This window comes from Gymnogyps californianus, chromosome 2 (assembly GCF_018139145.2).
Source record: "Gymnogyps californianus isolate 813 chromosome 2, ASM1813914v2, whole genome shotgun sequence".
In the NCBI taxonomy this organism is placed as follows: domain Eukaryota; kingdom Metazoa; phylum Chordata; class Aves; order Accipitriformes; family Cathartidae; genus Gymnogyps; species Gymnogyps californianus.
In genome coordinates, this window is record NC_059472.1 from 94,444,575 (window position 1) to 94,472,420 (window position 27,846).

Genomic DNA, 27,846 nt, shown 5'->3' on the forward strand with positions numbered 1-27,846 from the left:
ATCTGCAACAGCCACTAATTTCTGCATAAAGCACAGCTTTAAAAAAAGCTAGTGCAAATAACAAATGCACAGTGTCACTAGTGGGCAGTTAAATAACCAGGAAGACAGAAGGAAAAAAATTAAGCCTAGGTTTACCTGATTGGGTATACTGTTAAATTGTACGTTCCTAAGAACCATTGAACAAAATGAACGTAAATGCAGTATTTAGCATAGTCAAACAGAAACGATTCATTCCTGAAAGTTTCAATACTTGCTTATTTGGTATCAGCTTTATCAGACACACCTCCCTTCCCTCTAGCAGACAGATTTGTTACTAAGAAGAACATAGAAACCAAACTGTCCATCTTGCAAAATTTGGTCTGACTTTGTGTGATTAAGATGGAACGATTTGGATCGCGATGTTTTGCAGCCAGAAGGGCTAAATAAGCCTGTCTGAAGTCTTGACCCAAATGCTTTGACTTCAAGAGAAGAAACTGGCAGTGAGAGAAAAACAGTTTGCTGCATTGTTCCAGCAGGCACTGAGGCAGAGCTATGCCGTGCAGCAAGTAGGTGTGATTAGCTCATTTGTCATTAGTTTAAACTAACATGAAGCAGAAAGCAGAAGTCTAAGCACACAGAAATAACACCCTCCAATTCTGATTAGCCTCTTGTTTATACCACATTGTGGTAGGCTAAGGCTGCATTGGCTCACTTAACCCTTCTGCAGGCGCCAATGTAGTAACTCCTCTCTCCCTTGGAGAAAGGAAGGAACACCTCCCTCCACAGAGACTTAGCAAGAGACAGGGAAGTAATCCTGCAAACTACTACCACCACCACCATGAAGACATCAAATGTTCTTGTTCTCATCTTAGTCCTGCTTTACATCAATGCCAGCACAGAATGGCCTACGCACACAGTCTGCAAAGAGGACAACTTGGAAATATATTACAAAAGCTGCGGTGAGATTTTTTAAATTTCCGTTTTCCTTTTAGCTGGGCAACAAAGTTGTTCTTACGCAGTGAGAGAGGCTTATAAGCCAGGCAATGAATGGAAGGGTTACACTCCCAAGCCAGTAGTGGCTTTCGCAGCTAGAATATTTTTAGTCTTTCAAATATAGTTGGTTTGGTTGACACACATGCAAATCTAACTATATTTGGATAGAAGATAATGAAGAGGAAATAATGTAACCTAATTCAGAATAATAAACAGCTGTCAAAAAATCCAGTTCAGCTTGAAAGAGATGACTAGGATTTTTATCTTGAAGTTAGGTTAAAAAAAAAAGAGGAAGACCCTAGATCTTTACCTTTTTTTACCCCTGGGGTGACACAGACTGTTCAATGCACTGATCTGCTGTTTTCCTAATGTGCAGTAAGGCTGTGGTGATCTGCTTTCTGTCCTCCCACTTGGAGTGAGAAGGGACCCAGCGTGACAGTGGGAAGGATTCGTGTTCTCCACCATTGCCACCGTGCTTAGCAAGACTTCAGCCGCAGCACTTAACAGAGGCATTTCCCAGGGACCATAGGGTTTTGTTTGTTCTTTAAATCTGTAGAGAAGAAAAGGAGCAAGCGGCACTGGAATGACTGAAAATGAATTCACTGAATAGTGCCTGCTTTCCACCTCTTGCTTTGCTGGCCTTGTGCCTCTCCTATTGTGCTGATCTGCTTTACAACTGGGACAAAGGGAATTAGATTCACAGACGCCTCGTTCATTTTCCGCACGTGATGTGAAAAGCGATTCATGGCAAATGAGCACCCTAGAGTTTGTTTTTCCAATTCATCCTGATACAAAGGGTTTCCCAGGGGGCTTTTTCTCCCCTGTAGCTTTCATGCTGTTTTGCACACCCATTAAAATAAAGCCAGTGAGGGACAAGAGAAGTAAATAAATATTTGTAATGCTATTCTTTACTGGCTTCCTCCCAGGAGACTAAAGCCAGGCTTCACATGTTATAAATGGGTATACTGCAGTAGGAAAATATTTAATTAGATATTGAATACAAGCTTTGGTATTACCTTTATTTTAGTAAGAACTCATTGTATAAGTTAATTCTGTTCCCTCAACAGGTCTCAGTTAGCATGAGGTGCCTTGACACAGAGGCACAGGCTACAGTTTGAGTCAATTCAAATGATGATGAAATTTGTCTGCTGGGCACGTGTCAGTCAAGCATTGCTTCTTACTATGCACACCACTGGCCTAGCTAACGAAATGCATTTGTTTAGAGCTTATGTGTCACTTATTTTGGTTTGCCATGCACAGAAAGGTAATAGGTACATTCATGCAGGAGGAATTCACAGCTTGAGAAGCACAAGCCAGAGATCATACAGGTCAGGTCCCAACACTAAGAGTGGTTTTCTGTTCTCCCGGGCATAGCTATGGGAGATGAGAAGATTACATAGATGTGGAAACAATGCAAGAATTAAATCAGATTCCTTGTATGAAGCACAATTCCTCGCTCCCTTACAGCTCTGGGAGATTCAGTTGTGGCAACACTCACAGCTGCTGTCACAATGTTCTGCCCTGCCTTTTTCCAGAGGCTACCACACCTGTAGCATCAGACCAGGATGCATCATCTGCATCTCTGCTGACCCAGATCACAGTCTGGTAGCTTGCACAAAGCAGAAAAATACAAGGTGTTTTGGGCTGAGCCCAAAAAACTGCAGGTGGTGAGGATAAATCCGAATGCACTAGTCTATATTCCCTTCAGAGGGGGCACTGCTCTTACTGAGCTCACTGGCAAGCTCACAACGGTGCCAAAGGTGCCAATCACCCTGTCAGGAGAGGGGAAGCTTTGTCTCCACTTAATTTCACTGTAAAACACAACTAGATGGGCAGAACATAGCTTCATTCTTTAGCTGTGTCCCGCCAATTGTTCTCACCCAGAAGGGAACAGACATGCTAGTGCCTAGGTTTGAGAAGACCCTTTCCCAACAAACCTTCTCATGATGACTTTGTAATGTCAACAAGCACAGAGTCAATGCTAGGCAACTGCCCATACTCTAGCTGTTTCAGGGGAAGACTGCCCCGCACGTCTCTCCAATCTGAGAAATCCCCATGGTATTTTCTGCTTCACTGAAGATGCCAGAGGATGACATATTTTGGGGATACAGTGGCCACAGTGAAGTATCTGGTATGAAATCTTGGGTAAAGGATTCCCTGTTGGCTTCAAGAGGGTCAGGATTTCACCTCTATTGTTGTTACTATAAACTCTAGGATGTTATCAGTGAATCAAGGTTGAATCAAGTAAAATTTAAGGAAGTTGAGAGAATTTTAGCCAAGTACTTCACAACTTTATTTCTGGAGCTGAATGACCTCTATCAGCAGAATAATAGAGTTCAGTCTGAGCATTTAAAATGGAGCTAAGTGTTCATTTTTACTTTGCAGTTTATCAGATCCTCTCCTATAATGCAGTAAAAATCTGACTAAAGCCAAAAATATGAGCTAATATAACTGTGATAAATGTAGCAGAGAAGCTTAGGTGCATAACTGAAGACAGACAGAGAAAGCGTAGCAATCTCCTGTACCCAGGAGCAAGTCCCATTTCCCTGCTGCAAGCACCTGCTCTAGCTGCACCCTGCCCCTACAATGCATAAGATACAGGCATGCATCAAGCCCCCAGCCTCACTCCATGTTCCGGATCCTATAGAAAGGATCCCCATTCCCACCCAGCCACGTCAGACTAAACGCTCAGTAACCAGGACCCCAAGGCATGCATCAAAAGAAAGGGCTAGACAAGACCCTAGTGATCAATATAATGCACTTGTAAAAAAAGAAGTCATCTAAAAGAAATCAGACAGAAATTCTCAGCAGCAAGTCCATGGTGAGAAACTCAGGTTGAGAGACAGGTGGTCTAAAAGTAAATAGACAGTATGCTGCCTCCTCTGTATAACCGCAGGAGACATAACACCGAGACAGCCTATAAATAGCAAGGCATTTCCCATCAGTGCCACTCTTCCTCCCAGGAACAAGTGACAAAAATGAAGGAAAATCTCAAATGACCACAAATCACTTAAGAAACCTGGGTAGGGATCCCGAGATAAAAGCAGCACAGGTTAATATCTCTGACTGAGAAAAGAGAACTGTAATTGGCAAGTCTACGCAGAGACATGAAAAGAACCTGCTACACAAATGGCTGATTCCTATCCCTTTTAATTTCACAGTGATTTTTACAGTAATAATGCTTTTGATCTTTTCAACTACATTTTAAAAGGCAATTGTCTGGGAAGAGAAAGGCGGGAAGGCAATGGTACCGAAGTGCCCCTAGCAGATTCCAGTGCTATTTGAGTGTCAGTCACCCACCTCAAAGTACAAAGTGCAATGCAGTGAGAGCCTACAAAATGTAACTCTTGAACACGTCTACCAGCACCTGCTTCCAGAGCATTCATGTAAGCCTAATTGTCTTAATTAGCCATGAAAACATTCTTACAATGTAGCATTCAAATGGGGCCCTCTTCATAGGGTAAAGCAGGTGATTGCTGCTGCAGACGCATGAAAAACATTTTCCAACTGCTTTTACAGCTCTTTCTTGAAATGTTAGCTGGGCCTATGTCAACAAATCAGTGTTTCAGAATGCCTGGTTTTGTTTCGACCAGCAAATCCAGACCAGTATGCTCAGTGATTAATAAAGCTCTACATTTAGATTAGGACCTGGGAGATTTCAGAGCTGCCTGCTGCCTGAAACTGTAGATTTCTTGACAGTGTAGAAAAGGTTACTGGTAAGGCAGAAGGTTCTTAGAAAGGGTCTGGAGAGCATCAACCATTAAGGACTTTGTTTTCTGTGCACAGGAGTAAATAACAGGGAATTCAGGAAGATCTTCAGGAGAGTCAAAGTAGTAGTATTTGAAGATGACATCCTGAGAGATACTCCCTAGGCTTTATAAAACATTGTTCAGACCACATGGGATTTTTTTACTATCACAGACAAACACATTTCCCAATTTATGTTTGACTTTGCTTTTTCTTCTTTTTTCATCTGAAGCAATGTTAATAGCCATTAGCTGAAGTTTCAGGAGAAGGAATAATCAATCAGTATTCATTTCAACCTCCAGAACCTAAATATGAAACTGGTTGTACCCTTCTTTACAAGTTTTATATCTTCATATCTACAGATTTAAAAATAATAAAAAATATTTAGGGCTATGGGTAACCATTTGCTTTAATTAATGTCTTCTGCTAGACAAAGAAGCAGGGTCCTATGGTCATCTAGAGAATTATTTTTGCATGCCAATGCCTCTTCCTAAACAGAGCAAAGTCAGACTGAACTTATGTCCCCTGAGCTCCATGACTGCTTGTATAGCTTCTATGTCACACTTCAAGCAGGGTCATTTCTATAAAGCTTTTTCCTGCCCTGCATTGGTACAGTAGGAGAGAGCAGCACTACCCACTTCGGTACAGGCTTGCACTGGATTGCATTTACAGATAGAGAAACTCTCATTTGTATGGCTTTTCTTTAAACTTGTGAGCTCAGATTTGGATCTCCATTAAAATGGCCCCTTGAAGTCAACAGGGTTATTGTGGGGTAGAACCTCTTCTGTTCAGATAGTGCAGTATAGACACCCTCCTGTTAAACTCCACTTTGAGGGAACTTTTCAGTGCTTAAAAAAAGGAAAAGAAAAAGTGGAGACTGATAGGCTGGTTAGATTACAATTTTCTGATGATTTGTCTGTCCATACTGAATAGTTTCAGTCTTACTAGGGTCCCCCTCACACACTCAGCCCATCATATCCTTTCTCCTACATATTGAGAGATCAAATATACTATTTCTCTTAAAATCCTTTTTTTCAAAAATAGACCTGCAACACCCATCCCTGCTCAATCAGCAATACCAACTTGTAAACAGACTTGCTAAATTGTCATCATTGTAGCACTAATTTTACAGCACATCACTTTCTGTTTTCTGTGTCAACCAATGTTACTAGTCCTTTTTCCTCCCTGGCCACACACTTACATCCTTTAGTTAAAAGATATAAGTAACCCGATAGCTTCAGCTGGCAAAGAAAAGTCTGAAAAAAATTCTCACCTCATGCAACTTCAGGGCAAATGTTCTTCTAGACACTTGGTAAAAGAAGGTTCTTTTTCCATTATTCTTTGTTTTTTTGGCAGACAGATTGAGCCAGATGCTTCTCTTGGACTTATTTATTTATTTCGCTCAAGCAGTCTCCAGCAATTGCTTCTGCTTCTAAATTATTAAAGCCACATGACACCAACTCCCCTCTGATCTTTTGTTGCATAGATCACTAATGGGCAAACAATCAAAGAACTTAAGAATTTCACTTGAAAACATTTTGTTTGTTTGTTTGTTTGCTCTGTCCAAGCCATCTTGGTGTCATAGCCTTGCTGCTATACTCATCTGGTATAGCTTATTTACTCCAGGGGGAAGGCCAGATGTTGACATGCATATTTCTGGCACCAGATCCTAACAAACAGAAGCTATCATCAGAATCAAGGTAGCATAGATATGAGTGCACATGCAAATCTTCTTTTAAAGTTTTGGTCCCTCCATGAATTAAAACTACCTTGTCTGTTTCATTCTCCACTTCATTAGAGAGGATTAAAACTTTCTTTTCCTATGTGACCTCTTAAGGTGGTTCTGATTTAATTTCACCTCTTCTTTCAGACAGGGGAAAGTATTTAGTAAGTTTTAAAATGTAAATGGTAAGGACGAGCAGGAGACAACTTCATACCTCCAAGGTACCCTGGCAAAAACATTAGGTTCAGCATCTAGACTTTGAACCATTTGGCAAAATCAATATTAATGCTTTCACTGAGACTCGTAGTGGAGAGAATTAACCTCAGCTGAACTTTTCCCCCCATGCTTTAAATTTTCGCATCTAATTTAGTTCTCAGAGGTTTCCTCACAGTGTCCATTTCTTCACCAAATCAATGAAGGTCCTGCATCATGGACTGCAAAAGAGGGTTGTTTATGTGTGACAGCCCCTCCTGCTTATCTCCAGCTGCTAAATCTAAACTAGCAGATACGTTTTCCACCTATTGACTTTTGCCATGTCTTCGGTTGTTGTAGCTGCTGAGTCACTAAGGAATCACAAGCAGGAGGGGTAACAGCCCACAAGGCAAGCCATAGAATTAGGGGTTCTCCCCTTTGGAAACAAATAGGAGAGACATACCTAGAAAACTGTATATTGCGTTACAGTCAAGAAGTACTGTGGGCAAGGCAGAACTGTCATTTGCTACTGCACACTAAATTTGAGTCTCTATGGAGGGAGAGGTCTAATATACTAAACAGGTGAGTCACAGCTACGTTAACAGTTTGATGAAAATTTGAGCTTAGCTTCCTGTATTACATAAAATAGAAATTATCAAAAGGCACATTCACTGCATCAAGTCAGGAACAAGAACAAGCCACACTTACTCATAAGTGCTCCCGTGTAAAGCTTTCTGTGTAAGCATATGAAGCATTGCTAGGCTTTCCTGACATTGCCACACCATCTCATCTAGAGCTGTCATCAAGGCCTCAAAATAGCTCTGGACCCTACAATGCTTACAGTTTACCAAAGAAAATAGAGGCAGAAGATCAGGTTCTCGCAGCAAAAATATCCAGAATAATCAAAGAAAAATTAACACACCTCAGAAAAATGCAAAAAGGACTTCAGCATTATTGTGTGTTGGTGTCACTGCACCAACTTCAGGGAGGCTTATGGCAACCTAAAACTAGGGAGGAACAGTGGCCATCAGGGACAAGATACCTAAATACCCTGTACAGAACCACCATGTACCAAATCCAAAACCTCTGATCTGTCCCAGATGCTGCATTTAGACTCAGGAGAGCTTCCAGTTGCCAAAAGCTAGGATCTTGAAAGTTACCACAAATTAATTCAATGCACCAGTTTCCTCTTCACCTGAAAATGGATGGCTCCTGTCAAATGATCCAGCAGTGATTGGGCAGGCAGGAACCCAGCTAGTTTCCTCAGCAGAGGGAGCATGCCTTTCCAATTATAGCTTACTGCCACGCTCCTGTGGTGGATTTCAACCCATCCTGGGAAAATGGGAACATTTAGCCCATTTATATGCTGCTGATTACTGTTCTATATAATCAGCGGTAAAGTCTGTTATCCCAGAGCATGGCATGTGTCTAACAGCAGGGCAGTTTCTAGTAATGTTTGGTTCTATTTCTGACACAAGTCTGCAAGTCTGTTGTGAATCCCCAGTCATACTGGCAAGCACTGATGTCCAGAGATCTCTGTCTCAAGTAGAGCAGTATAAAGAATGATAAAAAAACCACATGAAGAGAGAAGAGACACAGCTGATTAGGAATACAGGCAGTTACTGTACACATCTTACTCGTGCAGCGCATGGTGTTTTCTTACCAACAGAACAGAAGAACAAAGACTTTCTCTCTCTAATACATTCCCTGCTGGGCCCAAATTAATGCAGCATTTTCTTGTTACACTGCTGTAGTTGAAGCCTGCCCTGCCTCCCTTTCTCTCTCAAGCTAACTAGGACAAATCAGGATTATCAAATACAGATACAGATCTGTATGTGCTGTCTCTCAAAGCTGGCATCTTTCAGTTTTGTCTTCTCAAACAGGCTTAGACAAAGCTTTGTCATACCACACAAAGCACAGAAACCCTCCTTTTCAAATACCATCGCTGGCAAAAGGAAGGAAAGTCTCCATGAACCTTCAGACACTGGGCCTCCCCTCAAGCCCCGGCAAACAGCTCTAACAAGCCTGCTGTCAAGAAAGTTGGTTCGGGCAGGAAAAGGCAGGGAGACTCAGGTCAAGTCTTTGGCAAGGCTGCTTTATGCATGCTGGTGACACCCCCATCCCCAAACACAGCCCTCCAGCTGCAGAGAGCCCCTCACACCTGCTGTCTTTACAGGGGCTTCCCTCCAGCTCATCACACCACACAGCTCCTCGCCCAGGCCACCGGCGGCACCATGGCCACAGGTGGCAGCTGGGTGACCTCAGCTTGGTACCGGGCAAATCTCTTCCTCTCTTCTCCATCTGCCGCACCTCAAGCCCTTTACTCACGGGCTGAGCCCTCCGTCCCGCATCTGTTCCTCACACCCCAAATGCTGCTACTATTGCAGTCAGTGCCCCAGCAGCACGTTTGGAGAAGCTACCAGCCTTCCGAGTTACTGCTTCTGAATATTTGCAAATTTGGACATCGGTTATACTCAGCAATGAGTTTTATTTGAAATAGCAAGAGACAAAGTCTTCGTCCTTTATTTAAACTAATTTCGTGAGACACTGGAATCACCTTGCTCCAAAGCTAGGGCCATAAACATCGGCCAGTAATGCCTCTGCCTTAATCTAACCAAGCAGTATATAATTGCTCTTTGCATTACCAGTGTTCAGTATTCTTGAGAGAGGAGTGGAAATGATTTAAATATTGCATAAACACTTTTTTTTTTAAGCCATATTTTAAGTTTCTCTTGCTACTGTTCTGGGGTTTTTTAGCTTATAGGTTATACTGAGGCCAAATCTTCAGGCTTCCCTTTACAGCCATGTAAGTTTTATCAGAAAGGAAGCAGAGTTATTCACTCTACTAGACATCTCCAAGAGCTTCAGGTTTAAGGAGACCTCAGAGACCACAGGTTGATAGCACTGTTTGCAAAGGGGAATGCCCACAGTCTGTACCCCCAGGACATTATGTGTACATGAACTGCAATCTTCCCTATTCCTTCATCTGCGTGTTGCCTAAGCAAGCCAGAAAGGTACAGGAGATAAAACATACCATGACTTCTGCAAAGGAGGCCAGATTGCCTGTCCGAACTAGGCAAAAGCCCAGAGCTGGTCACTTCTGAGGTGAGCGTCTTGGGATGAAGCATCCTCATGATAAACTAGACACAGCCAACATGAGTCTCACAATTTTTTTCTGCTCCCCTCTGAACAGAGGGTCACTCTGCTCCTCCCAGCCATGTCTGGACATGGCAGTGGCATGCAGTGAAGGCAGGCCCAAAGGGAAGCTCATTAAACTGAAGGTGCTCAGGGAAATCTAGATGCACAACTGAAGAGCTGCTAATTCACCTGATGCTTCTTCCTCAGTACCTTATAAGTAGATTCCAGTGTGAAATATAACCTTGAGCATTCAGGTTAATTTATTTAAATATACATTAAAGGGAAAATGTTGAGTGAATACATAAACTCTGAGATCCCAAACAGTTCCTCATTCTTTTCCTCTCCCTTCATCACCTTGAATGTTGTAAGGACTAATGATTTAATTTTATTAAGAGCTTTGAAGGTGAGGAGTGTTGGGTAATTACTAAATAGGTTTCTTCCTTGTGCTAATTTCCAGTTCCTCTAGCACCAGTCTGTCCTTGTATAACCCTAGCCAAGTGCAGCTATGTCATTCCATTCAATTCCGTGGCTTATCTGCTCCTAAAGGTGTTCTTTTGAAACACCCAAAGCTTACCAATTTGGAGAGTCTTCTCACCACTGCAAGACTTACAGATGTGGACTCTTACAAGCAAAGCTTGCCTGCTTGCTGCTCCTATTGACTCATACCACTGATTTTCATGCTTATGTGGAAACAACGTGATTTTAGAGCAGATTCAGATGAGACTAAAGCCAGTAGAGGATAGTTAACAAGATGGGGGGAGGGAGAGAGAAGAATAAAAGACAGAGGCTGTTGTACACCAGCCCAGAAAAATTCCTGTAACAGGTGCTTCCCATCTGGCCTTGCAGCTTCTGTAATGCCCAGTTAGTCATCTAGCAGCTCAGGCTCCGAGGAACATAGCCATAGTGGGTTAGCACATTATCATTCCCAGCTGTCTGCTGCACCTTCCTGCTGGAGATCAGGTCCCAGAGCACAGGAGGCTGTGGGGTGCAAGGGCAACCCCAGCTTGGAGCCCTGTGGCTTGGTGCACACCCATGTTCAGCAGAAGCGTGAGCTGGTGGCCCCACAACTGCAGTAACTGAGGCATGAAAACGTGTTCCCATCTGTTGTGCCTGTACTGGGGTAATCATCTCCATCAAAGGTACAAGGCTTGCAGCTAGGAGGTTCACACAGATACACCACTGTAAATATGTCTGAGCTAATTTACCTATGAACCTTCTGCCAAGAACAAGAGCAGCAAAAGAAACTCTAGGAAGAAAAGTTCAGGAGCTCATGTGAGCTTCTAGGCTGTACTACGCACGTCTGCTCAGTCTTCTACAAAAACACAGCCAAATTCATCGCTGTGAGCGCCTCGCAATAGAAAGCCAGGCTGAAATCTTGCACTATGGTGCCACTACAGGTCGTATGCAAGGAAAACCACATACCAAGCCAACATAGCAATATATCTCCACTAGGGTACTTGGGTAAGAGTGAAATGGGAGGTGGGACGCATGGGGTCCGCTGGCACTATGCCACGTAAGGGGTGATCAGTGGCAAGATGCCAGGTACATCCCAAATTTACCTCTCACAAAGCAGGATTGTACTACAGAAGCCAGTCTTCAGCGAGAGCTGTACATTCAGTGCTAGATACAGGTGAGAGCTCAGCATTAGCCACAGCATCAAGTTCAAATAACAGGTCTAAGATCTTACAGTGCATTGATTGTTTACAAAAGCCAAAGACTTGCCTTTTTCTCAGAGCAGTTGCCTGAAAGATTTAGAACTGTCTAGAGAAAAACTTCAGTCAAAATCCTGCTCCCAGACACCTTCATGCTAGCTGTAAATATGTTGCAGCCCAAGCCCTTCTCACTAGATAGAGACACACAAAAAATGCCCTTTTTCCCCCCAATAAGCAGTTTTTCACTGATAAACCTCAATGTGTTTGCAAAATTTCCAGCAACGTTTTAAGTGTTGGTGATATATCAAAGCTGAACTGGAAAAGCAAAACTCTGCAACCAGTTGAAGAGTTTCTAGCTTTAATTATGGAAGAGGGAGCAGATTGAAGGGAGTGGGTGGAGGGAAGTCTGGGAACATACAGTACTGTGCACTATGAAATGTTGCAGGGAAGTGGAAGGCTGAAGGGCAGCCCCACATATTTTAGAGATTTAACGGTAAATGTTATTGCTCTACACATGTGAAAGACATAACATGTATTTTTTTCAGTCTAACCAGCTCACTTCAGATTGAGGCAAACAAGGAAGAATAAGTATTAAACCTCCATAAGAGGCACACAGTGACTCACAGTTGTGCATCTGAGATGAAACACAAAAATGGCAATTGCCTCAAGTTGCCTTTGCCACACGAGAGACTCCTCAACATTTAAAGAAAGAGGGGTATAGCACATTACCTTAGTTCATAGTGCACAGATTAATTAACAGACTTCTTCACTTAAATGGTTAAAAACCACTATTTTCTTTAATTTCCTTTTAGCAGCAACATTTCTGCCTACATGTTTTGGAATCCAGACTCCCTGGCACCATAGCTTTAGCAACGCAGCCATCCTTTCAGTTGATTTCAGCAGGAGGCCCCCATGTACACCACAATATCTAAGATGTTGGATTGAAAAGTCATAGCCTGAATTTCCACAGGGAGATAGTCAGAAAATTAATTAGGGTTTCTTTTGCCGGTGGAAAAGTTTATATTTCTGAGCAACAGAGTAACAACACAAAATCTAAGTGTTCTAATTCACAAATTAGATGGAATTTCTCATGTGAGTGCTTCCACACTCTCTTCCTCTCTGGGGACCAGACAACACTTCTCTGGATACACCAGAGTCATATGCTGCTTCACTAGCAGTGCAGTAGAAGACACCCATGGCTACAATGCACCATGAAATATGTCATCTGGCAAAAGAGCTCAACCTATAGAAAAAAAACAAACAGGCATGAGACATCCAAACTAAAACAATCCTGAGGTCAGGTTCATTGTAAGAAGCCCATGCTTTCCAGAGATGCTTGGTTTCATGAACATTCCCTTTCCATCCAAACAGTTATTGGTGAGAAATTTTGAATTAAAAATTCAACTTCTAGCCGTGATACCATGATTTAATTTGTTGACTAAAGCACAGCCTAGTCTTTTTGAAAAGAGAAGAGCATCATATGTGTTACAGTGCCTTTTTTGACCATAGCTTCCTCTGGAAATTACAGAGCCGACAATTTTAGTCATTTGACAACCAGCACTGTTTGTAGGCATCAATGCCCAAGTTGCTCTGAATCTGAGCAGCTGCTTCCTGAACCTTATCATCGCACCACACACAAAACAGAAACGAGAGGGGCTCTTGCAGAAGTCCAGAGGAAAGAGGAAACCAAGCCCTGAGAGGTGGTAGAAACCAGAGGGGAAGCAGGCGTAACAGTCCTGGAGAAAAAGAGAAGTTTGACATGCTTTCCGGCTGGAGCAGGAAACTGCTCTCCTGCTCGATTGCAACAGCTTCTGAAGCTGCAATAACAAAGTGAGAACTGACAGCAATACGGAAAGGGAGGAAAGACAACCCTCTGACTCTTGTCACACTTGAGCTGATAAACAACTCCAGGCACTAGTTTTGTTCATTTGTTCTTTCGTTCATTTCATGCTCCCCTCTAAGCAACCAAGCTTTGGTCACCCAGGCTTGCTCCCTGCCAGCTGCTACAGCTGTGGGGCACTGCTGCAAAAATAGGGTCAGACTATGGAGATGCTAGCTCAGCCTCACAGAGGACACTCATGACTCAAGTTTCACCACAGCATCAAAGGAAAATTCTCCCAACCCATTATTTTCAATTCAGTGAGAAGATTACCTCAAGCAACAATAACTTCGAAACAGAATTCAATTCCCAAGTCTATATTTTGTCACCACCAGCTCTATGTAAACCGGGGAGCCTACGGCTACTTCCGCATGTGCCGTAGTTGCTTTGCTTCTCTGGTTTCCACAGAGAAGGAAGTTGGATGCACAGGTTGGCTGAAAAGCCACCATGAGGGACAAACCTATGCCTAAAGCACGTCTTGAGGCTCAAGATGATATGCTTCCAAACTGGCCAAGTCTTTCACCTCCAGCCACGGCTCTGGAAAACACTTGCATGTGCTGTTGGTTGTGGTAGCTGAGCTGTCAGTTGTTGCTGCTGGCTGTCACCAGAGTGACGCATTGGCAAGCCTCCAGGCATAGCAGAGAGTCTCATGGAGGCTAGCAAGGAAGAAGGTGGAAGTGGGGGGAAAGCAATTATGTTTGTACAAGAGTTTGGGAGCTTGATGCAGAGAAAAGGGTACTGTAGGAACTGGTAAGAGCCAAAATCATGTCAGTCATCAGCTGTAAGGCTCCCTTTGACCCCAGCTCTGCTAAAGTCTCCCAGAAAGGGAGAAATGCAGAATATTTCCTGGGTTAGAAATATCACATGATGGTGGACCCAGCATGAAATACTGCAGGATCTCAGTTACACAATTTTATTTTCATTTTTGGACTTTTCATCCCACTTCAGAATTCAGTTTCCCAATCAGCCTCGACAAGCCATCTTGCGATATAAATGAATTAAAAAACATCATCATAACCAATTGCTAAACAGTGCTGAGGAAGGAATGGCGATGTGCAGAGCCTGGGAAGAGCAGCTGTGCTAAGACTTCACTGTTGAATAAGTATTGACTACCCACCACTGTGGGGAACTTGCTTTCCCTGAACTTGGCTCATTTTCCCACACAGTAGGTTTTAGCCACACATAGGCTATCATCTGAATGTGCTTCAGATTGAAGTGGCAGGAAGGACAGAAGTAGCTATTAAACACAGGATATGGGAGCTTTGAGCACATCTTGAAGAATTTTTAAGGAATATGTAATCTGTTTTTTATAACACTTCTATATTCTATTGTTTTCTTCTATACAGTCAGTATCTCATTAAAAATACAACTTCTTATCCACTGCTTTGTCTCCAAACAGATCCCCAGAAAGATTTTGCTTTCAGCATTGACCGTTGTTCTGATGTCACAACTCACACCTTTAACATTAGAGCTGCAATGGTCCTAAGTAAGTGAATTGTTATTTTCTCACGCCATAAACAGGTAATTCCCCTGCAAGTGATGGTATTAAGAAGTAAGCAAGGGTGACAACCTCCTATAAAATATAAACAGGCTTCATTTCTGAGAAATTTCAAAATCTGTGCAGGGCTACAGAAATGTCAGTTCTGTTACCAGCTCAGCCTCAGACTACATGTGTCACCCTAAACAGGTCATATTGGCCCTCAGCCCCTACTCTTCTCCTGCCCTTCATTTGTACATATGGATAGCCAAGGCGGGGGCTGCTGTAGAGCTTGTCTTCACAGCTAAGTCTTCTGGGGAGAGTCTTGTTGAATGAGACAGCTACAGTACCCATATGCTTGTGTCAGCACCAGCAGTGCTCCCCAAATTGCCAAGGCTGACTCTTGCAGGTAGGAGACTGAAGGGACTCCCACCGAGCAAGGTGGGGGCACCTCTCTGCCCCTCCTGGGCATGCAGAGAAGCATGCTGGGGGAGTGCTGGGGAAGGGCTAGCCTGAGGCAACACAGTCATGACATCAGCTGTGCTAACTGAAATTATACCCTTCAGCATTTGACTGATCAGCAATAAAAGGTCGAAAGCAGAACTGCATTTGAGCTAATGGGCTGGGTGTGCAAGTTAATATTAGCCATAGCTTGCTTTGTGATCCTTGCACAGGAAAGCCACCTTCTTGCAACCCTGTTGGCCCCAAGCTCACCTAGAACCTCTACTACCAGACCATAAATATGAGAGCACTGCTGTATGCTCCTGGTGCTGAAAATAAGTTTGTGTGCCAAGTGTCTTTTAGCACTTGGGAATGCTTCCTTGTATGCAAAAGGTCTCCCTCCTGTGAGACATGCTGCCCTTTTGCCTGGGGAGCATCAGTTTTCAGGTGGCTGCAAAGCTAAACAAGCCTGCAAAAATCACATTACAGGCAAATACTTTTTCAACAACTCAGAGTACAGGACCTCCCTCTAAACCCAGTAGCCTCACTGGCTGCATCTATGTTAGCAAGCCAGGCACAATCAGGCAACCTCCCAGCACTGCCAAGCTGCTATGCTGGTCCTAGCACAGGTTCGGCTCTGGGCAGCTACCATTTTCCCAGGCAGCAGGTACAGGCCACAGGCTGCTCCCAGGGGCCCATTGGATATGGTTCTTCTGCTAGGGACAGTAGGAAAGAAAGTTTAGATGTGTGGACACAAGATTTACTATGCCAGTTGGCCTCAGAGTCAGAGAATGGTCATGGGCATAGTTTATTTAGCTATAAAGATATATGCTAATATGTCCCCTGTTATATACCTTAAGGGACTTAGAGACCTGTTCCTGAAGCATGGATTTCTACATATCAGGAGTTCTCAGTAAAGAGAAAACATTCGATGGCTTAAACAGCAGGGGAAAAAAATTGAATCTTTTTAAAAATAAAGTAGTAAACCTCTTTACCCTTGTACTTCCTCTGAGCTCTCCTTCTGCTTTATGTGTAGGACACAGCATCAAGGAACTGTATGTCAAGGTTGACCTGATCGTAAATGGGAAGACCATCTTAACCTACTCAGAGATGCTTTGTGGGCCGGGTCATTTTAAGCTTATTTTCTGTGGAAAGAAGAAAGGAGGTAATTTACGTAGCACTCTAAGTGTTTGATGGCTACCGAATACTCCAAGCAGGATGCACCCGCTGTGCTGTTGAACGTACCAATACATCATAATGTTCTGTTTACTTCAACAGCATGTTAATGGATGACAGAAACACAGTAGGACAGAGATGTTTTAATTTCAGAGCCTGCTTTTTCCCCTAACCTGTTTGCTTGCTTTTCTTTTAATCACAGAATATTGCACGCGCATGGGATTTCAAGTCCATAAAAAATAACTGTGGTAATGTGACCCCATCCAACAGCAGAGAGGTTCATAAGCCCTATTTATAGCCACATGGTTGTCATGTGAGCAAGAAGTATAACAAAAATAAAGGCCAGTTCTGTAAAAGAAATGGCTGAGCCAACAAACAAGCCATTCTGAACATGTTCTTCACTATTAAAGCAAGTAACACTTCCTGTCCTTAAAGGCAGTTCTTCACTCACTTTAAGAGGAATTATACTTGATTAAGGCTATTTGGACCAAGATACTATTTGGTTTTATCTTGTTTCTGCTCAACACGTGCCTATGCGGTAATCAGATGATTTCAGTTCATGCCAGTCAAACTGCCAACTGGTGCGGACTTGCACGAGTTGGTTTACAGTGGCATCAGCTGCCCCCAGAAAGCAGGCATCCTTGGTCCCAGGTGAGCCTGGGCACCTCAGGGTCCATTCTGCCACAACCCAGGCCAGGCAGTGCAAAGCTAGCCATGGTATGTCCGGAAGAGCTATGGTCATGCCTCTGGACTGTAATAGCCACATATCTTAAATGGTTATTTTGAAATCCCTCTTACATCATGATCATCTCTTTAGGCTGATTTTAAAATAAACAGGTAGAGCTGCAGGGAAGTTTCAGAGTTTAGAGCGCCAGTTAGTTTCAGAAGCTCTGCTTTCCTTCCATTCACTTGCGTCTCCATTCTGATAACGCTGCAATAATTCACGTGCAAGGGCTCTGAGTTTAAAGACCACGCACAGCACCACTGTTAAGACAGCCCCTGGAAAATTACTAAGACATTTCACACAGCATAGAAATATCACAAAGAATAAGAGAGAAATGCTGCATGAGCAACCAATTGTGTAAATCCTGTAAGCCAGATAGACAAAAAAAAAATTAGATTCAGAGGTTTCTTCAATTGTATATTGAATTATAAGGGGGAAAAAAAACACACCCACAGACAGCCTGAAAAACTACCTTATTCTGATGAAGTACTAAATAACATCCTTTAGAGAATACATTAAGGAGAAGTAGAGTCAGTCCTGAGCTGAGCACAAACTGCTATTCACACATTAAGCCACAAAGCCAAAACCTCCTGGGGTTTCCAAGTCCCTTAATCTTAAACTGACACGTGATTGTTTCTACTAATTGAAGTACATTATGATATAAAACCATAGTTGGTTGTTTAAATAATGCTATATATCTTCATTTAGAAGCATCCCTAAGTTAGTACAAGGACCTCTGCCACACACTTTTTAATACACACCCTCTTGTTCAGCAGCTGTTTTTATTTTGTAATTAAGTCACAGTGGGAAAGAAGTGAACTTTCTCAGACTAAGGTTCAAACTGAAAATGTGGTATTTCTTAATTAGTTGACATTTGATTCTAACCCATGCTTAAGGACACAGAATTGAGCTGAAGACCAATTTGAGGCAATGAAGCACAGCCATAATTTACCATATTAGCACAGCTGTAAATCTGACCTAATACCTATGCAGAAAGGACAACATTGTGAATGGCCAAGTATGCAGCTTAGCAAAGGTACAGAGGAGCAGATAGCCCTTTCAGCTGAAGTTTCTTATGCAGAGCCCCTTTTTCGCTGTTGTACGGGCAACATTTCCAACATCTGGCCAGACTTGACCCGAGTTTAAATATAGTTCCACACAGAATTTGCTTGCCTTCCACAAGGAGGCCAAAAATTGCCTGTTCCTCCCTCTCCCAAAATGAGACAGAACATAGCTCTGCTACAGGCTTTGTTGGTTCACTCACTCATGTGGACGAGCAGAGCAGAAGTTACAAGGAAAAGAGACTTGTAAGAGCCAGATGTGGCAAAGTCTTGGGTGTTTTGGGTTGTTTTATTTCTCTTTGCTCTCCTATAATGCTACAGTTTTGCCATGACTGGAAATACTCTAGGAGCCTTAATAGAGGTGGAGGTTTCATGTTCATCATAATTATATAGTATTTACTATTTATGTTAAGCAAAGGTCACGTCTGGCACTGCTCACTGGGACTCCTAAATAGGATTCCAAGATCTTTTTCTTTGAGCTATATGCCTGTTGTGAAGTTGTTAGCTCAAAGGTTGCAAGGAAATGGGCCATTGTCCATTTAAGAACAACAACACTGCTAAATTCTTTGTGGCATAACGTGAACTCGGCTCTTCCTCTTTTTTAGTAGAACGTGCTGGTTATTCCCCATTTCCTCCAAAGAAAACAGTTACATAAGATTTAACAGACTTCCCAATGCAATCACTAAAATGAGAGAAAAAGACCTACCAGGGTAATATTTAGCAGTGTGCCAACCACAACTTGCAGGCTTAAACAAAGCTTCCTGACAAAAGACAGTTGCATCCTCTGCAAGTCCGCAAGTTTTCTGTCAGGCCCAACTGATAAAGGCACCATCAGAGCACTTGCACAATTCCTTGTGCACACTCCCATACCATAGAGAAAAGCCCCCTTGCTTCGGACCTCCATTCTTTAAATTATTGCCTCTTTCAGTAGGTGTTACAGTGAGCAAGTTTCTAAAACAGTATTTGTAAATAAAAGTAGAGAATATAACATGAATTACAGAACTGGGTATCACATTGAGAATTGAGGTACACGTTTCTGAGAAAGCAGCTACACCACAAAGCTAGGTCTTTGGGCTGATATAAAATGCCATCTCGCTTAGCCCCTTCATCTCACTTTTTCCTCCCCAGTAAAGAGAGTGGATGTTTCTCATCTGGCTATGTATTTATATGTTTTTCTCACTCAACTATACATCTATAGCTGGCAGTTATTCAGATCATTCCTGCATCCCTAAAACTCACAGAAGTTGTGTGTCAGTTGCATGGCTGCAAGATAGTGTCCTAGAAGAACTCCAACATGGAGCATTTAAGTTCTAAAAAGATTTAAAACATAGAAAAAGGAAGAGGTGGGTGCAGATGTACAGGGCCTTTATATAGCACAAGACTGTGAGAACGTATAAAGATTTTCAGTGCAAGGAAGATTTGAGAAAGAGGAGTGAGAATTTCATTATAGGTGTTTTGTCAGGAATGAGAGGCATCTTCACGATAAATGATAACTAGTAACTTGAAGTAATCCTCGGGAAGTTCTTACTTACACATTTGAAAGCTCTGCTTCAGACTGGAAGCTACTAGAGGCCTGCTCACTGGCAAGGAAAAGGACTAAGTTACTTTTGGTAGAAACAACAGTGAAAAGCTGCTACAACAAATGCAATATCACCTTGAATCAGTGGTACATTAGAAATGTTTTCCAGGATGCTCTACAGAAATCACCTTCAGTTAAGTCTTTAAGAAAAAGGGCTGAAAATGGAAGGTGGACTGAAATCACACCACTGATGACAGCATGCTTGACAGATACCATAACTTATCAGCAGACCAATAAAGACATAGGGGAACTTTTAATTGGAAAAGTGCACTTGTGATTTATGCTGTTCCCAGCATTCATATATATTTTTTGCAACTACATCTGGGCTTGCTGTAAAAAGACCACAGAATTCTTTCAATGAGCTAGGCTCAGTGTTTGTGACAGTTACACTTACTGCAGCAGATGTGTTCATCCTCTTTCAATGGAGGAATGTAAAAATGTATGAATATATGGAGAAAAATGTATATGAAGGATGCTATGATAAACTATAGTCCTTAAAGCCTTGGAGGATGTTTACACTTCTGGAATTATAGCAGAAATCCTCATGTGAGAGGAACATTGAATGGGCTTTGAAAAGCCTGATCCAGCCAGCGTAGACACTGAGGAGGTTGCCATAGTCCAAAGTGAGTATGAATGAAAATTCAGCAGATCTATGGATCTATATTATTTCCTGGCAGGTCTCAACTATCGAGAATGAAAGCTGCCCTTGCTTTCCTATCAGGACATACTTTCAAAGCAGCATAGCCCTTTTTCCCCCCCATCGCTGAAGCAAGGAAGGTCACAAGAGTTTTCTAGAGGCCTGGTTACAGAACCACAGAATGGATGAGGTTGGAAAGGACCGCTGAAGGTCATTTAGTCCAACTCCCACATATTCAAGCAGGGCCACCTAGAGCCCGTTGCCCAGGACCATGTCCAGGCGGGGTTTTTGAATATCTCCAAGGATGGAGAGTCCACCACCTCTCTGGGCAACCTCTGCCAGTGCTCAGTCACCCTCACAGTAAAAAAAAAAAAAAAAAAAAAAAAAAAAAAAAGTTTTTCCTGATGTCAGGAGAAACCTCCTATGTTTCAAGTTCGTGCCCACTGCCTCTTGTCCTGTCACTGGGCACCACTGGAAAGATCCTGGCTCTGTCCTCTTTACACCCTCCCTTCAGGTATTTGTACGTATTGATGTGCTCTCCCCTAATCTTTCTGTTCTCTAGGCTGAACAGTCCCAGTTCCATCAGCCTCTCCTCATTGGAGAGATGTTCCAGTCCCATAATCATATCAGTGGCCCTTCACTGGACTCTCTCCAGTAGTTCCATATGATTAATAACTGTGAACCACTGCAAGACCCCTGGTTAGAAAGACCTAAATAAGGGCAATGCTGAAGCATAAAGCAGTAGACGTGGACCTCAAACTGGATACACAGCACCTAGGTCCACAGTCGGAGGCTCCCTAAAAGATAGCACAGCCCATGAAAGTGACTCCATTGATTACTGAGCAAAGGCATAGCTACCACACATCATGGAAAACTTCTCAGAGAGGGCTGAGGCAGAGCCCTAAGACTGCATTCATCTAGCTCTGATGTAAGCATTACTTTGTCACAGCAAAGCGGGGGGAATAGCTTCTACCTACACTGAAGGAGAGATTATCATTGCCATCATTTCAGAAGCAAATTTATGGCCTGATGACTCCTACTTCATTTTAAAATACAGGCTTTGCAGAGCTTGAACGTTGCATCTGTATGTTTAGATTCTGGATGGCTTTGTGACAGCCTAGGTGAGACCCTAACAAGCCACATGATCCAGGAGGAGTTTCCATGTCCCTGTGGAGAACGACTTTGGGGAAGTGTGATTGTTCACAGCCCAGTTTCCTCTCCACTCTCCTCTGCTGCCATCCAAGATTTGCTAGGCTCAGAGTTGACTGAAGGAGAGACAGTCAAATAAGGCGCTCTGCTGAACGAAAGGACACACAAACCATGAGCCACACCATTGCATGGTCCACACCACCCTGAGGGGGCAGCTCACAATATGGCTTAGCACACATCAACACACATACAGCTCAAGTCCCAAGGGAGTCTCTTATCACTCAAGTCATGCAGTCTGCAGTGCCTTTAACTCCCATTTAGACTCTAGTAAAGTTGTGAACTGAGAAGTGGGCTGTACTGTATTTTTAAAATTCTTGAGTCACTGCTCTCTGCAGCGGAGATGTGTCAGACTCCAGGGCTCTTGCTTCATGCACAGAAGCAAGCAGCAATGGTGACTGCTCTTTGAAAAGGAAAAGACTTCTTGGTGTCCAGGTGAAGTGGCCAGGGATGCAGAGGGGAATGAGTACAGTATGAGTGCTGCAGCATAGTTGATCAGTTTGAGAGCAACAAGCCAAAACGTACTTATTCTGTTCTCTGTTTTGTTATTAGGTTTTTCAGGGCAACACTGAAGTTCTGCATCTTCTCCACCTCCCAGGATCATCAGGGCATTACATTTAACAAAAATCCTCATTAATGCAAAGGTGTAGAACATTGGTGATGTCTCAGGTTTCTCCTATTCTTTTCCTAGTTTATCTTGTAGTCATGATTCTTTCATATAAGTTTGTTACAAGGTATTTACTAACATTTCATAGCACGTGTGTGGAGGACCTTCTGTGGACTTTTCCAAGTCAGATACCTACTGCATGGTGGGACGGACCATACAACATAAAGATGTTACAAACCTTTTGTCCAACCTTTCACAAGAAACAGTTTAAACCAGCACAGTGAGACTGGACTAAAACAACTCTCTACAAGTGACAAGCATCAAGATGCCAGCACATACTCATATAAATATGATCAAACACTTACTCCTCTGTCACTGTCAAAGTAAAGAATATTTCATGACACCTACAAAAGAGAATACTTAAACAGCTCTTAGACTTTTCCACAACTTGTGGAGGGCAAGTTGTGCAAGAAATTCTGAAATACTGAAACATCTACAAATTTTATTTTCAGTCAAGTCTGCACAGTTTGGCCCAGTAAGCTATGAAAAAGTAGGAGGAACTGCAGAACAGCTTGCTAATTCTGTCCATTAATGCCAAACTTGCCCTTTCTTCAACAGCAAAGAACAAGAATGCCTCGTGATCAGGGAGATCAGGATTGGAAGGTGGAGCTCCTGGGCTCTATTCCAGTCACCAACACAACTTGTGATGGCTTTAGTACATCATGTAACTTCTTGGTGAACGCTCCCTCAGTGGTGAGATAGACATGTTCTTATTACTTTAAGGTCATGTTCAGCAAGCAGTCAGAAGTCCACACCTACAGAAACACTCAGCTCAGACTGGTTTTTCTTAAAGTTACCAAAACAGTATAGTTCAACTATTGCAGCTGCAGGTGTTTAATAGATCATGCTAAAGGACTCGTGTCTGGCTATCCCCCTCCCCTTTTATTTCCCCATTTGCAGGATGCATGCTGACATAGGAACACCCACCCAACTGTGCAAAGACATGCCTCCCTCCTCCACTCAGACAGGGGCTGCAGGTCCTCCTTGAGCCCAGGCTCTGCCCTGCCTTCCCCATAAGGCAGTACACATCCTGACATTTCTCTCAGGAGGGCTGTTGCAAGACTGCGTATAGAGCACTTTGCAGTTCCGTAACACTTGTCACCGGAGCACTTAGGTGCTATTACAAAAAAGCATCTGCGATCAGCTGCTTGTTTCCTTCATGTGCTGCCTGTCTAACCACCCATCACCATTTTTGCTTTTCAGAACACCTCTACTATGAGGGACCAGTCACATTGGGAATCAAAGAAATCCCACAGGTAAGTTGGTCACAGCTGCACTCGCAAGCGGAAAGGCTTTCTGGATGAGTTATGGTCAGAGGACTACCAGCAATCACATCAGCATATTCCAAGCTCCCCCAGCTGGCACACTGGATCTGACAGTGTTTACATGACTAATCCTTTTCAATATGAAATTAAGTGGCTTTGCTTAAAGCATTAGAGAGCCATCATTATCCAGAGACAGACAGGTTTTCTCAGGATAGCAGATCCCCTCTTCCAGCACTAAGTCATACAGCCATACAGTTCTTTAGTAGGCTCCCCATCTATTACTCTTAAAATAGCAACAAAACAAGCAGCTCCAGGGGACTCCTGAGAGACCAAGGCTGCAATTCAGCTCACTCCTTAGTGGGCTGAACAATTTTGAGAAGCTCCTTCATCCTCACTGGCTATAAAGACAATTTAGATAACTATTGCAATTGTATGTGTTCCACTGTACATATACAGTGTTAGACACAGAGACAAAGGTCTTCTAGGTTGCAACTGAAAGTACAAGTTATTGGGCCAAGAACACTTTCTCTGGACATAGAGAGTCTTAAAATAAGAAAATAATTTCTTAGAAAGGTGAGAAAACAGGCAGTACTCTAGGCACTGCTCTGAATTTCCTGGTCATCCATTACAGATGCTCTTTACAAGCAGCCTTCTCCAAACTCCTTCTAGAAGGTCAACCAAATCACACTGCAAAGCAAGATAGGTCTCAAACGCTGAACACATCACAGTGTCTCTTAACTGTGCACAACATGAAGCTATATTTGACCAGTAAATAACAGGATTTTTAGCCACATACATGAAGAGACTGGATCGAAGGGGAGAAGGCAAGATGTGGATCATCAAGGCATCTGGTTGAAAATATGGTGAAGAAACGATCACGGTCACCACTGCAAAAGCACACAGTTCAGGTGGTCAGTCAAACACTCCTTTGATTTACGCACACAGAGAAGCACAGCATGAGCTGTCAATTCTTCAGCAGCAGACATAAAGCCTATGTCAGAGCCTCAAAGATGAGGTCTGGGTTGGTCCAGGTGCAGGAAAATGAGAAGTCAGGATCAGAGCAGGGATACAGAACAAGGACATGAGTCCCAGACAGCCAGGCTTGCGAAGACCTGCAGAGGTGATAACAAGGATAGCTGGCTTCTGGGAGGATCGAGCCTCCATAACAGCTACCATCTCGTATGTCTCAGTCTTCTCTTTGTGACAGCAACAACCACAACCTTCATTTTCCAAGGTTTTCACACGAGGATCTAGGCCCCATATTCAGGCTGTTATCCCACCCTTACCAGCCTGCTTCCCTAAAGGCTACGCGTAGAGATGCTGTGTTGAGCAATGCCTTTTGATCTCTCACACTGGAGTGCCCAAGTTCCTATCAGTCAGCATCCTGCTCCAGGAGCAGCTTTACTAATGTACTGAGGACACTTGTTTAGTAAAGGCTCTAGACAGAGGAATAGGTCTTTAGACCAAGAGGAAGCCCTAGAAACATCCACACAGACCAGTAAAACTCCAGTTCTGGGCAAATTAGCTGAATTTGGAGCCAGAAATTCTAAGACTGTTCACAATGCTCTTTTAATAAGAATTTTTACCCATGAGCAAAAAATTATTCTGGAGGAAGAAAAAAATCTAATCACTAATGAGCAATGAAAATTAGTTATTATAAACTCCTTTCCATGAATGAAACTATAAGCTTCTGGAGAATTAACATGCTTGTGAGAAAGGGAATAGGAAGCCTTTTTTGTTAATTAATCCATCAGGCAAATAACACCATCCTTCTATGCCAGCAATAAGGAGTTATTCCATGCAGCAATCGTCTTCTGCTCATTACAAAGAACAGCCTCATCTGAGCAGCCTGAAGGACGTTTGTGCAGTCTGCACAGCGATTACAAGGCTGTGTTCTCATGAGCATGCTGCCATTGGGCCTCTCTCTAAATTTGGATGTTACACTTAACTTGAACCTCTCTGTGGGGACACAGGCCAGTTATTGCTTTAGAAATCCCATGGTAAAAGGCAAATGCCAAGAAACCTGACTCATTCTAGCTGTGCCTCCTTCTACTCCACAACCAGAAGAGTTCTGAGCAGGGCAAGAGCTTTCTGTGGTTCAAAGCCAGGAGGCCACTGCTGCCAAGCTCTCCTACCCCAGGTTTTGCTCTCCTCCACGCTCCAGAAAAAAAAAACAGAAATACTACAGTGCCAGCAATCTAGAGTGAATGAAATCTAGTTCACCTCTTCCTCCAAATCTGTTAAATGAGCCTTGTCACCTCCCCTGCCCAGTGCTTCTCCTTCTCCAAGGGTCTGGAGAGAGCAGTTTTGATCATTACAAAAAAGCCATGGCTTCTTTAAGGTTGAGATTTTTTGCACTGCAATGATACAAGTTCTCCCCAGATCCTGAATTATTAGTAGTTTTAACTACACAATTTGAAATTAAACTACCTCTTGTTTTATTATATAGGAATTCATCACAGATTGAATCGTCTATACACACATCCCTCAAGGTCCTATCTTATAAAAATTCATATCAGTAAGAGTGTACACACTGAACAACAAGATTCAAGGAATAGAAGTGCCAGACAACTGAGCACCTCTTCCCCTTCCAGTTACTAAACAGTACAGGCCATATTGTGCTTGCTTATAAGAAACATGAGAAGTTACACAGATTTGAAAGGAATTTTTATGCATCAAAACATTTTGTTCCACTTGCACCATTTTAATTTTGAACTTGTGCTGTCAGCATTGATATCCCTGATGAGAGTATTTTGGCAGAAAATATGGGCAAGTCTTACCAGTTCTGAAACATTTGGACAGGAAAGGTTTTGGAGGAACTTGATGGGAAAAGTGTTATTCTGTTTCTAGGAAGAGGACTCCCTCATAGAAACAGAAGCAGTCATATACTACTGGTGGGCTAATCTCCTGCTTTGTGTTTGTCTCATACAGGGAGATTACACTATTTCAGCAAAGCTGACTAATGAAGATCGCGTCACTGTCGCTTGTGCTGATTTTACCGTGAAAAATTATTTAGAGTATTATTAGCCACAAGCCAATTTCATGAAAGCTACAGACTACCAAAGCTATTCAAGCCAAGTGAGTTGCTTGCATGCTACAAAGATTCTGAAGGAAATAATCCCTACATGGTGGTTCTGATACTATTCCTCTTTATAATTCACTATTTTCAAGAAATCACTAGACCCTCTAGTGGTAATTTTATCTCTAAATGCACACTGTAGCCCACTTCTTGCTTCTAATATACACAGCTGCAAGTAGAAAGTATCCGATACCAACATTCTCATCTTAGGACGAAAATAGCATGAGGCAGAACAGGCGAGAGCCTAAACATTTTTTTGCAGTAAGTTATGGAGGTATCCATTTCTAACACAGGCTAAAGACAACTTTCATATGTATCACATACTATGCAGTTACAGCACTCAACATTTTCAATCTTCCCTGGGGCCTGTCTGGAGCCTCCACTAGTATAGATTTTGTTATAACCACAGAACAGAGACCAAATAGGATGAACATGCTTTTTTTCCAGTGATCCATGTCCTGTCACTGGATTCATATCACTCAAGTCTTCTGGAGTCTACCTGGAATTTTTTGTTCTTTAATGTTTTTTAAGAGATATGTGAATCATTCTGTACCTAAGCCATGTGCTCTTCTTGCTTCTCAATAAATTAATAATGAAAGAATAATTTTTTTCTCATTTTTCCTCATGATTCTAGGATCTATCCAAAGCTTAAAGTGGGGGAAAAAAGGGAGGGAAAAAAGATTAAGGGAAAAAAGTTAAATGAGCATTTTTTTTAATATGAAATATCAGTCATGTTGACATACATTTTATGTTAGCAGAGGACAAACTGTTCCTTGCTTTGCACGTGAAGCCCCAGGAGAAGTAAACATAAATTGCACTCCCAGGTGCAGCACATCCCCAAACACTCTTATTCCAGGAGCCTTTGCAGCTGGCATAGCTGATGGGTAGGTAGATAAGCATAGGGCAGCACATGGGATTAGGATCTTGGGTTGGAGGGTGTGGAGACCTGTTTGGGAGACTCGAAGTGTAGGGGAAGGATCAAGAGTAGGGTTGAGTTCTGATTTGGAAAGGTATGGGCAGGAATCAGAGCCACAGGAGGGTCCTGGAGCTGAGCACAAGCTTACAAAGGATGGTAGCGAGCATTGGGCTGCATGCCTCGTCTTGGAGAGGTTCAGTATGTACAGCTAGGGCAGCTGTGGCTCACAGCTGGCCACACAGGAGCTCTGACACATGGCCTCCATCCTACACACCCACATGCTGTGGCTCAAAAATTCCTGAGCAGCAAGAGCAT

At 42.8% G+C, this 27,846-nt stretch overlaps 1 protein-coding gene across 1 annotated transcript; it reads left to right on the forward strand.

The window, feature by feature from the left end:
• Positions 1–809: 809 nt before the first annotated feature.
• On the forward strand, positions 810–27,208 carry LY86 (lymphocyte antigen 86). Its single transcript, XM_050892257.1, has 5 exons — positions 810–938; positions 14,703–14,789; positions 16,258–16,386; positions 23,475–23,527; positions 26,468–27,208. The coding sequence occupies exons 1-5, from the start codon at positions 818–820 to the stop codon at positions 26,561–26,563; spliced, it is 486 nt and encodes a 161-aa protein (XP_050748214.1). The 5' UTR covers positions 810–817; the 3' UTR covers positions 26,564–27,208.
• The last annotated feature ends 638 nt before the right edge of the window (positions 27,209–27,846 follow it).

What these genes read in the sequence shown, in the direction of transcription:
- LY86 (XM_050892257.1), top strand. Translation starts at nt 818, where the DNA reads ATGAAGACATCAAATGTTCTTGTTCTCATCTTAGTCCTGCTTTACATC. An exon ending in CTGTGGAAAGAAGAAAGGAG is followed by an intron (nt 16,387 to 23,474) that starts GTAATTTACGTA and finishes TTTGCTTTTCAG; the next exon opens with AACACCTCTACTATGAGGGA. An exon ending in GAATCAAAGAAATCCCACAG is followed by an intron (nt 23,528 to 26,467) that starts GTAAGTTGGTCA and finishes TGTCTCATACAG; the next exon opens with GGAGATTACACTATTTCAGC.